Source organism: Anomalospiza imberbis, chromosome 3 (assembly GCF_031753505.1).
Source record: "Anomalospiza imberbis isolate Cuckoo-Finch-1a 21T00152 chromosome 3, ASM3175350v1, whole genome shotgun sequence".
Taxonomy (NCBI): domain Eukaryota; kingdom Metazoa; phylum Chordata; class Aves; order Passeriformes; family Viduidae; genus Anomalospiza; species Anomalospiza imberbis.
Genome location: NC_089683.1, coordinates 57,853,299 through 57,865,786, shown reverse-complemented (window position 1 = coordinate 57,865,786; position 12,488 = coordinate 57,853,299). Strand labels below are relative to the sequence as shown.

Sequence of the window (12,488 nt, the reverse complement as noted above, 5' to 3'; positions counted from 1 at the left end):
AAATCAATGAAAAGTGTATTTTGAGCAAGTTGGCAGAAACCAGACAAGGCAGAAAGGTTCAGTGAACAACTGAGAGTCGCTACTTCCTTGTCCAACAGAAATGTATAATCCTGTTCTAAAAAGGGCAGAGCAAGACATTTTAACGTAGTTCTTAAAACTACCAGATCCTAATGCATTAAAGAGATGAATTTAAGATTTCTACACTCAAGCAAAGTGCCTGAACAACACAGATACAGAGAGAGCAGGGAACTTGAATGAGTGCAGGACTGTAAAGGGCTTGAAAGCAGGCAGCCCATTGGAAGATTGGGCCTATAGGGAAAGCATGCCTGAAGGCTAATTCCATGCCCAAGAGATGACTGTCCTAAGACTGCCTCTATATCCAGAGCAGAGGAGCTTCTCTAGAGCTCTGATCAGAGCTGTAGCCTTGGCAGGTGCTCTAAATCACCCATTTTCCTAACCAGAGGCCTTTGAGAGTGTCCTCCCAGTCCATAAGGCACCTGCAATAAAAGTTACTGATTTATCTCAGATGCCACTTCTCCGTTATATCTGAAAAAGGATTTGGCAGAACATGATAAACAAGACACATGCCCTGTTAATAGTACAAACACATAAAATGCAAACATATGCCCAAACATGGCTGAAAAAAGTACTTCAGCTTCTCAGAAGCATTAGGGAATGTTCTCAAGAGTATCTATCAGGTCAGTATCTACCAGGTCAGAAGCATATGATGAAAATGGCTGGACTACAAAGAAACCTTAGAGAATAGAAATGAGATCTCAGAGTAACTTTATCATCAGTCTTTATGAAAATAGTCTGTTTTTTCAAAAAATGTTTTGCTAAAAGGCACGGACTTGTCTCAAGTTCTAAGTTTGGTATGATGAGACATGAAGTGAGTTATTTTCATTTCTCCTGAAGCTTTCAGGCAATTCTTAATGGGCAGCTGAATCTCCTCCATACATATTTCAGCAATAACTATGTCCACTCAATTCATAATCTAAAGGAATACAGTTTTAGTTCCCGAGCACATCCTGCTGAGCATCTCATTAACACCCTGCCAAGAGCACGAGAGAACACTAACAGCTTTTCATAGGAAAATTCAGAGTGCATCCACTGCAGCATGAATTTGTACCGTGTAGAAAACTACTACCTGGAACAGAAAGCAGCTCTGTTTGATGAGGATGAAGTGTGGGAAGTAAATAGGCCAGGTAGAGGGACGTTTACATCACCTCTGCCAGCATAAGGCTGAGTTTTAGTCCATGCTTATTTTCTCAGACCTGGATGAGGCATGGAACCCCAAACCTTGCCAGCTGAGAGGTCTGAGCACACAAGTGTGTGTTATTTACAATAAAGGCAAAGTGGGGTTATGATATCTTAAAAGTGTCTGTGACTTACCACAACTGGTCTGCAGTTCACAACTTTTCACAGTTAAAATCAGATGGACAAAACTCAAAATAGACTCAACAATGGCAAAATGTCTGAACACACAAACCAACTTAAACCCCATGCTTGAAGCCATCTATTGTATACCACGGTACTTAAGCTCTAATTTACCCTTCCTATGAAGACTGAACATCCTGAAATGCAAAAGACCAATTTCAGACCTCATCATCTCCTGCGTCTCCCTGTGCCATCTGTGAGGCAAAACTTGCCCTCTGAATTTTTTTGTTTTGTTCTGCACAATGTGCATATGTGACCTCATCATCTGCCTTTTTTCTGAACCAGGACCACCCCTTATCCACTTCAGCAGAATACCTCTTCCACATTGCTTGGGACAGGCATCAAGGTTCCATAAAGGTAACTATTCATCTTTTGAATTGCATCCTAATATGTTTAAAATCAGCTAAATAGGACCAAAGTTACAAATCATGAGCATGGTTTGTGTTACCCATCTTTAGTATCGTGTCAAGGTTCAGAAGGAATTGTCTCATGTCTTCCTTCTGTGAACTGCATTTTAATCAAAAGCAGCACAACCTAGGCCTATTAATGAGTAGAAGGAAGAAAACACTGCTACTGTAAGAATGTTTAACACCTTTCTTCCTGGCAGGAAGGAGAGTACTAGTTCAGAATTTTCCTCTGACTATTTTACTTTACTTCTTTGTGCTGATTGGTTAATTACACAGTCCCTTCACACTCAAAAATCCCGGAGCTTGTCACGCTGTCACAAAAACGCTGTACATGTGGAGAGAACTGCTGCCAGCTGCAAGCTCCAGAGCCTACCATGCAGAGACCCCTGGCTCCAGGCATTATTGACCGTTTCAAACTCGATGACTACAAAACATTTCAGGAATCATCCAGGTGGCTTCATCAGCAGTGCTGGTGCACACGTGCTGTGTGCTGGTTTCCCTCCAGAAAAAGTCATGCTATGGGCTCTGACCAGTCTGAACAGAAAAAGTTCCTGCTACAGAAACAGAAAGCATCCCTACAGCACATCAAATTCCTCTAGGGAGCCCGCAACTCTTGGTGGGTTTTCAAGATACAGGTATTGGCTTTCCAAGTCTTCTACTGTCTGGATCTCAGAAACAACACAGATGTGTGTTTCAGAAATTCCAAACAGACACCAAAAACCCCACTTACATTCCAGGTAGTGAAACCTACTAACAGGCTACTATTAACAGGCTTTGTAACTGCTGCAATACATTAATTGACTGAAAATGGACACATAGTTCTGGTCAGTTAGGAAACCAGTATTTTTATACGTTTCCTTTTGGATATGTGAAATCCTGTTGAAGGTTAAAACACAACAAAACCAATCACAAAATCAGACAGACACCTAGATACAGCTTCCTCTCAATTTGTTTTATTTGGCAAAGTAGCAATTCAGACAGTTCACACAGCATTTATTCAAGCTCTTAAAGTCTTCTGCATTTCAGCTTGTCCTTGTCTCCAAGTTTTTACTTCAGAACCATTGCTCCATCATGGAGGAGTTTCCATTTTCTAAACCTAAATGCTACGCCTGGATACTCCTTTCTGTCCTAGTACCTTGACTGTCATCAATCCCTTTCAGTGGAATGGGTGCACTATTCCCACCAGCCTTGGTCCCTGAAGCCTTACACCTCCTGAAGTGGATTTCCCCCAGGAAGCTGTCATCGGGTCTCAGCTTTAACACCACTTCCAAGTCAGGCTAGCTTATTACACTGTGTCCAGAGACAGGAATTTGGATACAGTTGAGCTCATATCTTTCATTTAACTGAATAAATTAGAGAGAAGATGTAAATAAAGCTGAACTCAAACTGAAAGATACAGCGACCGAAAGGTTGAACGTTAGCATGCATCAGTTAAGATATTTCACTTCAACACCAAGAACTAGAGTCACAGTTGATTGTGGGTTAGTACAAATTTGTCAGACGCAAGTGGATTTTTCTGGATTGTATTTTCTAGAATATGCACTATATTAATTTCTTCTTAAGAATTATCTTGTGCATGTGCTCCCAGGCTGCAGTCAGATCAGGAGGTGGTACATTAACTTCCAAACATCTAAATAAATTAAGATACTACTATAGTATCTTCCACAGAGGAACAAAATGGGATGGGCCTTCAAGAGGCAGATTATTTAAAATGTTCCTTTTCCATATTCAGAGGCCTTTGAATTATAACCTTTATGCTTCCAGGGATTAATCCTATCACAAAATTATTTCTCTTCCACCATAAAAAGTTGGTTTGGGTTTTTTCCAGTGATCACTATAATCCTCCTTTTCATCTATAATCCTTCCTATTTTAAAAAAAGAAAGATAGTAAATGCTGTTTACTTTAATTCCTTGTTGCTCAAATATGAGCAAGGTGACTGAAGACACAGTTCCCTCCTTTCTAAAAGCAGCCCACTTTACTGTACTGCTTCACAATTTGCTGTTGATATTTTATAGTACCAAAATAGAAAACTTAGGGCAGAAGAAAAGGTTTATAGCCTTCCAACTACTCTTCCATATGAAAACTGAACAAGTGCATTTATTTGTACTTTGGAGTCCAGAATTCTTTCCAATGCATTCCTTTTACAGAATTTAGAATTCACTTTCTAAAAATCCAGAATTTTTCCTGGGTGTCCACAGTTATAAAAATGAGAACGTTAATACAGCAAATGGCTTTTCCAAAAACAACTTTCTTTTAGAACCAAAGGGGGTTTTGGGTTTTAATAAAGAACCTAGCAATCCGTATCTCAGACTACCTACCCATCCTCATCTTCCACACAAGCACAAAACCCCCTTTTGCTTTTAACTTTATTTGGCAAAGCAGCATTGCATAAATTGTTCCAATGTGATTGGAACACACATCACCTCACAGTTATGGAGTTAACTCCATGTGTATCACACCAGCACTGAGCTATAAACCACGACAGAATTTCAATATTATATCAATCGATTTTAGAAGGAAAGGGAAAACCATGTCTGTTATGTCCAGCTTGAACAGCAATGCTTGATAAGAGTGGCTACCTACCTCTGATGTCTTGAAATTTAATATATACAAATGCCTGGCTTTAAGGTAAAAAAGCAGCTGATTGTATCTACTACATGCTAGTCTATGACACCATGTCAAAAGCTTAGGAAGGAAGTTCATCTCCTCTTAGTAGCATCTAGCAGACATTGGAACACAGAAAACCTGGTATTACCTACGTAGTGTCATAAGGTGCACAGAAGCAGTTTTACCAAGGGACACAGGAGCCGAGAGAAGTGAGTGTTCAAGTTCCCCCATCAAAATCAGAGTTCACAAGCTCTAGGTCTTTATCTGCAGTTTTGCAGAAATTCACTTTGAACAGATGAAAGTGAAATAAAGGCATGTTAAATAAAACAGTGCCCACATAAAACTTTCCACCATTTCTTTATCAGATTTGCCTTGAGCATCTAAAAAAATAAAACAAACACCACGCTTTTCCATGCTGATAACAATAGTATAACGAAGTCCAAAACAAGCTGCAATGCTGTTGGTTTTCAAAAAGCTTTTAGAACTGGAGATGAGCAGTCCACTGTAACACTATGTTTGGGTCAAGATGATGTAGCTTTTACAATTCATCCCTGTAGAAAGAAAACACATGCAGTTATTTTTCTTCTCCCTTTGGAAATGGTATTTGAAAAGTTTTGATATTGAAACAGGTTACATTTAAGTGCTCATGCACATCAGCAAAACTTCTTCAAGCATTTGAGAAAAAAAAACAAACAGCAAAGGCAACAGCAATCCCATATCATCTCATACTACTATGTGACTTATTGTGAAATATGGGTCCCTCTATTTTACATTTAATGGATCACTTGCTTTAAGGAAACCCTCCCACACTGAACAGCTAGTAACACAGATACCTTCCATCCGAATTCTGCTGGCTACGCACTGGCGAGCAAATGAGCCAACTTACTAGACAGAGTATTGGCAAAACCCATCCTCTGTAGCTGCCAAAAAGGCAAGTTTAGCTTCAGCTGCAGCCTCTCAAATAAGTGGGAACAGAGTCTTGCATCCCTGTTATGCAGTTTGTACCACTCAGTTTATTTATTTCTCAGAGGAACTCGATTAGTTCCTGAAGGAGCTATGATAATTCAGGAGTAGGTTATGGAAAGGTTGGGGGCAGGGCAGTGTGTGTGTGTGTGTGAGCTAAAAGGAGATCTAGTTAGGAGAAAGGATGCATCGAGAAGTCTCTCAATGACTGAAAGGAATCTAGAAAACGCAGAGTTTTTTTCCTGTAGGACATTTAAAACACATTGAAACAAGAAAGCCATAGAACCTATATTCTAACTATAAAGTTATCATATAGTAGTGATTTAAATATTTCTGAAGCATTAATTTTAATGCAAAACACCCATCAAATCTGAAACCTATGCACTGTGCCACTCTGAGCAATGGAAAACTCAGAGACGTGTTTTGCCACTTTTTTTTTGACAAGGCACAAACAATCTATAAATTCAGAATGAATTTGCTGCATTTTTTCTTTTAGTAGGTGCATCAGCCTCATTAGCCAAAGCAAACAGTGTCTGAGTTAGAAAAAAACTCAGTAATAATGTGATTGCTGGCTCAATACACAATAGTATTTCCAGCTATCATGCAAACTAACCCACAAAAATATGTATGCACACATACAAAACCTTTAAATTCCAAAGACATTATTATGCTCCAGGAATCATATAGCATGGAATGACAGCATGCAAAACATTTTAAAAGCAACTGAAAAGGCTGTAGAAACTAGTGCTTAAATGACTAGTTTTCTATCTAATGCAGTTGGGATGCAAACGTTGTGATTTGTAAGTGATAAATATTTGCATTCTTTGCACTTTGCACTGCCTCCTCATAGTAAAGTACTAATCACACAGCTTTACAGCACTGCAGTAATTACACACAGCAGAAAAAAAGCAGGAGGCGAAAGAACACATCTTGCCAGGGATAAAGAAAAATCTGTTTATAGCTAAAGGTTTGGAAGCTCTCCATATTTGCCTATCTCACAGAATGGGTATTTGCTTATTTTAAACAGATAAAAAGACATGAACATCTGATACCCAGTTTAAAATGCAGTGCCAGTGAATTCAGGACAAGTGCTTCATTCATCCCTAACACTTCCAGGAGCTGCATCATCAGTTAATTTTTACAACCTCAAGAAGTGTTTATAAGTTATGACTACTGCTGTTGCTGGCTTAGTCTCATATGCTTAATTGTGGGTGTGATTTTTATCCTGATTTCTACCACACACTCACAGCTTTATAAAACCCTGGTCTTTTACTGTGACAAGCAATTCATAATCCTTCAAACCCAAGGCAGATCCTCAAGAAGCTGTAAGCCTAAGAAACATTCTGTATTTACTTTGAAATTATTAAACACAATGATTTTACCCAGCCGCAGATGTAAGCAAGGCTTTTGCATAATGTTGCTAATGCACTTAAAAGTATTTAAAGTGTGGGTTTGTTTTTTCTTTTCCAAAATTATATTTCTTCTTAAAACATATAAGTATTATATAAATATATAATTTAAAGTAAATTATATTAGCATGGCAATGTTTTAATTGTTGGTATTTTTCATTACTTTAACATCTTCCTGACCACTACATCCTATATGTGACATTCAAAATAAGGTTTTTCATAATTTATTTTTTAGAACATTTACTGTATTAAGGGGATCAGCTTTCCTCAAGAGCTTTTTCACTTGCTTTTCACTACTCCTTAATCTAACAACAGCATGCCAGCATGCCAAACGAACCCACGATGTAAGTGTTGAAATTATACAGCATTTATTTTCTACAGATAGAAGTTGAATTTATATGTGCACTTTTGGATCATATGTATTAGAAAGTTCCAGAAAAGTCTCAAATCACCTGATAGGTAACAGTTGTCAGCTTTCTCCCTAATGTAGCACAGCTTGCAGACATAAATACATACTGCAAACAAGCATCAGCTGACCTGAGCTGATCCTGTATGGATTGGAAGCTGTCAAGCTATGAAATCCACCAGATTTCAGCAACTGGTAAGAATCAGGATACTTTATCCTATCCTCCCAGTGGTACAACAAAATCTATCCTGCTACAAAACTTAAAAGGAGACTCAAAAGACTGCTCTTTCCTTGTTAAAACTATCCTGTTGTCCTCTAGAGCCACAGGAAAGATCTAGTAATTTGGATTCTTTCTGACCTCGGCTATTTACTGTGACTCTTAAACTACTCATGTAATTTCTCTCCACCTTCTTATATGCTCTCCTTCCAATCTGCTTACCAGCTCCTGCTTAGCAAGCGATACATATATTTAGGGTTTAAGTCACCACAGTAGTCCTTCTCAGGCTTTTGTAATTTCAGCAAAAGAACCATTCATCTATCAAGTGAGGCATCAAAGCAATTTTGTAAGCTCAAATTAAAGCAAATTTCAGAAGTCATTAGCTCAAAATTATTATTCTTGAAAAAAATGTAAGAAAGTTTGAAAAATTTTCACTTACTACTAAGGAAAACATATACATGAATATTCTACACTTTCCATTATGAATATCCAACAAAAAAACCAAGAAACAGTCTCAGAAAAAAATCTAATATGCATCTTTTCAGGTAAATTACAAACTATAAAGAATCAATAATTTTATCAGCAATAAGTCTGGGATACAAGTAAGTCATGCAGCTTTGTGATCCCTCACCACCTCTTTAGTGGAAGGGATTCAAATTCAATATTTAAACAAACATTTCTAAATCTATCTGAAGTCTGTCTCACTCTTTTAGGTCCACTTCAATTTTCTTGTCATTAGGCAGCATTTGACTTTTCCTTCTCAATACATCATTAATCTATGAAAAACATGGTATCATTACTGAAAGTGAAATTCAGAGTGTAGCCTTTTATGAATTAGAAACACAGCATCTACTCAATGTTTCAGAAGCCCATTATTTCTCACTTTATAACTTTAAAGATGCAATATTTAGACTTGCAGCATTTTAATCTGGAAAGGTGCTATTATAAGATATTTATTGTTTGCTGTGATCAATCATAAAATTGAGAATAAAATGAAATTATAAAGGAATATTTTCTGTAATCTGCTGTATCATATATGACATGCACTTTTACATAATTGTATTGGGTTTGCCTGGCATGGTTTTGGAAATGGTGGGGGGAGAGTGTGCTGCAGGGGTGGCTTCTGTGAGAAGCTGCCAGAAGCAAAGCTTCCTCCATGTTCCACAGAGCCAATACCAGCTGGCTCCTAGATGGACCTTTCACTGGCCAACACTGAGCCAGTGAGGAATGGAAGGAACACCTCTGTGGTAACACATTCAAGGAAGAAAAAAAGTTATTGCACAGAGAAGAGTGGGGTGAGAACATGTGAGAGGAACAGCCCTGCAGACACCCAGATCGGGGGAGGAGGGGCAGGAGCTGCTCCATGTACTGGAGCTGAGAGTCTGCAGCAGCCCCTGGCGCAGACCATGGTGAGGCAGCTGTGCCCCTGCAGCCCATGGAGGATCACAGGGATGCAGAGATCCACCTGCAGCCCCTGGAGGAGTCCATGCTGCAGCAGGTGGGTGTCTGAGAGGAGACTGTGACCCTTGGGAAACGTGCTGGAGCAGGCTCCAGGCAGGGGCCTGCAGGCCCATGGATAGAGGAGCCCATGCTGGAGCAGGTTTTCTGGTAGGACTTGTCACCCTGTGGGGAACCTACACTGCATCCCAAGAACAGTGACCCACCTTGGAGCAGTTAATGAAGAACTGTAGCCCATAGGAAGGACTCATGTTGGAGAAGTTCATGAAGGATTGTGTCCTGTGGGAGGGACCCCACAGTGGAGCAGAGGAAGGACTCCTTTCCCTGAGCACCAGCAGAAGAACATATGATTAACTGACTGGAAACCCCATTCCTTGCCTCCTTGCACTGCTAGGGGGCAGGATGTAGAGCTAGGAAGGAAGGACAAGGGGTGCAAGAAAGGTGTTTTTAAGGTTTGTTTTACCTTTCATTATCCTACTTTGATTTTGCTTGGCAAAAATTTCAATTAACATCCCCAAGTCAAGTCTGTTGTACTCATGGTGGTAACTGGTGAGTGATCTCTGCCTGTCCTTAACTCACCAGCCTTCCATTATATTCTCTCTCCTCTGTCCAGTTGCGGAGGGAGCAGCTTTGGTGAGCACCTGGCATTAAGTAAGGGTCAAACCACCCTGATACATAATACATAACTCCTAAATTTCAACTAAAATATTTTATGCAGAGATTCTTTTTGCCAAAGTAAAATAAAAACTGAAACCATAATCATTACTCTGCATGGCCTGAGGAATTCCAGCAAACAATACCTGCTAATTTCAAACTAAATTGGTCAACTAGCTCATCAAGGGCACTTGAAACATTGAATAAGAGTTTCTAAGCAGAAACATATTAAAAGGTATCCTAATAAATACATTTTCCAAAAGGGTGTTAATCATGTTTTTTGTACAGATAAGTGGGATATAGTAACAGTCCCAGTTTAGTCACTGAAGTTTTTCTTCAGAAAGGTCATACTGTTGTTATAATTTTGTATTTTAGCAGCAAATATGAATTTAGCATGACATATAAAAATAATTTCTACTAATACAATATGTAAGACAAAAGCAGTTGTTAACATTTTTAAACAGCTGCCTGTCTGGAAATCAAATCTGAAATGCAACAGAGACTCATTGCTGTTATTTACATTGTTATTCTCTTATGCCTCTGTATGAGCAGTAGTGTGGCCAGCAGGACAAGGTATCTATCCCCTGAAAGTGTTTAAAAGAGGTCTTGAAGTGGCCCTTAGGAACATGGTTTAGAGTGGACTTGGCAGCACTAGGTTAACAGTCAGACTCAATGACCTTAAACGTGTTTTCTATCCTAAATAATACCATGATTCTGTGACACTTAAAATTGTCTTTCCATATAAGTAGTAAGTGAAGTAATAAGTTTTATTTCACAGAGAAATAAAACCAGAGAGATCCTAATTTATACAAGATGTGCCAAGAAGGCAGCCATCAAGCCATGTTCCCAACTGTGCAACACAAGAGGCTCTCTCTCCATCCTATTTTTCAGTAAAAAAACCCAAAACAATTGAACTTTTATGCGAAAGGATACCCTTATCAGTATAATCACATAACTGGGCATAGACTGCTGGATCTCTGGCACACTGCATTGTTTTGTACCAGATAGGGTTCCTGTGTATATTCTACTTCTAAGTGTCCCAGTGAGTCACAGCTGAGAGGATTCCCACTAATACTGGGAGCTTAAAAAAATACTACTGCAACTGAACCAAAACTTCAAAATCATGGCCTAAATCTAAAGAAATTTAACAGTATTCACAAGTAAGATGCTTTATTTAGTAATGTATTGAAATCCAAGGAATCTTCTCCTTCCAGCTAGTCCAGACTTCCTTTTGCTGTAAGTTCCAGTTTTACATAGGCAAGCACTATACAAAATACCTGAAGATGGGGTTGACTTCAAACACCACTTAAGAGTGTTGTGCTGCTTTGCAAAAGCACCTTACAGCCCCATTAAAGAACATTCCAAAATGTGAATGGCTCAGCAAAAATTTAAACAGCTTCTTTCCTGCCAACTGGAGGGTCTGCTACCCTAGGAAAATGCTGCTGACCTATCAATTGTATTCTGTGAAGGGACACCCGTTCTTCGTTCAATGTGATGAAAGAGTTACCTGCATTACGAATGAAATCACATAATGTAAACTAAAATAATGACAAAGTAAACACACAGAATTGAGCTAATCTTAAAATGATTATTGTTTAATGAATTTGAGATTTACAGCAACTAGTCTCCCATACACTACAGATTATTACAGATTATTACAGAAACTCTTAAGAGATGCTTTTTCAGAGGAGTCTCTAACCGAACTCTGATCACTGATCTTGAGCAATTTAGAAAAGAAAAACTGAAATCTAGGAAGTGAAGAAAAAACACCTCTTTCATCTTTGATGCTAGCACAGATAACAAATGCTGACTTATAATTAGGAATTTCCTTAGCAGCAGCTGCCTGACCATACACTTTATCGTCACCAACAAGGAAAAACAAAGAAAAAGAAAGATGTGACTTCCCATAAGGTCAGCAGTACACTGACAGTTATCCTAGAAAATGAAATGGGAATTTTCTTCAGATCACAAAAAGGACAATTAAAGAAATAGCAAATGTTATAAGAAGTAGACTTCTGAGATTTTCTTTAACAGAGTGTTCCAAGATTGAACAAAATTTTAATGTGTATAGCAAGATACAGCCTCTATGCCACTGCAGATGAACCCTTCAGGCTAAGCACTTATATTTTCTGATAACACCACTGTAAATTCTTAAATTGAAAATAAATAAATAAAAACAAGAATTGTTTCAGAAAAGCACAGAAAATGGCACAAATTTCTGGGGGAAATAACCCTAAAGTATGCATGACTGAAGAAGGCCCAAAGACAAGCTATTAGCTCTTCCTAAGCTGGCAGACAAAATGAAATACCGAACTGCACAGAAGAGATGCAAAAAAACTCAGAATTCTAGTCCTTAACAGAGTACCCTACCTTCACTTGTAGCAAGGGATAAATACGGTCACTTGAGAAACCCTTCTTAAAGTGTTCTATGAACACACACTGCTATCCTTTTTTTGGGATACCAAAAAAATCCCAATTGCTACTATAATCAGATCAGGTGGAAATAGAGCAAAATCTATGAAAACTCTCTGAGAGAAGGAAGGCTTAAGAAGACGACTACTCTTTTTTAGAGCAAGCAAAGCAAGGACTCCAAACTTAAATAAAACATTTGCCGGAGGAGGAAACTGACCACAAAGGAAAGCTTCCAAAGCCTTACAAGAGGCAGGAAACCCCCCAGTACCACACTGAGGGAATACTGGCAATATTCGAGGCCAAAGCATTAATTTGCATAACAAATACAAAACATCTGAATAACAAGCATGCTTCATATATGCTTTGAACTAAGCAGTGTCTCACTGAAGTTGTTTTAAGAGTAATTTGTACGTGGTGACTATATAGTAATTCAAGAAACACTGAAATGAGGTTTCACTAAGCAACAGTATGCAAACTGCTTTATTTGTACTTTTTATGAGTATTTTGGTAGGTAGAC

General features: G+C 38.6%; 1 protein-coding gene across 3 annotated transcripts in view; it reads right to left on the bottom strand.

Moving 5' to 3' along the window:
* Positions 1-2,775: 2,775 nt before the first annotated feature.
* Positions 2,776-12,488, bottom strand: part of PCMT1 (protein-L-isoaspartate (D-aspartate) O-methyltransferase) — a 36,183-nt gene continuing 26,470 nt past the window's right edge. For all 3 annotated transcript variants that reach the window (XM_068184581.1, XM_068184582.1, XM_068184584.1), the window contains one exon: positions 2,776-5,003. In XM_068184581.1, coding sequence (XP_068040682.1) covers positions 4,991-5,003 — 13 coding nt within the window. In that variant the 3' untranslated portion in view covers positions 2,776-4,990. The remainder of the gene's footprint in view (positions 5,004-12,488) is intronic.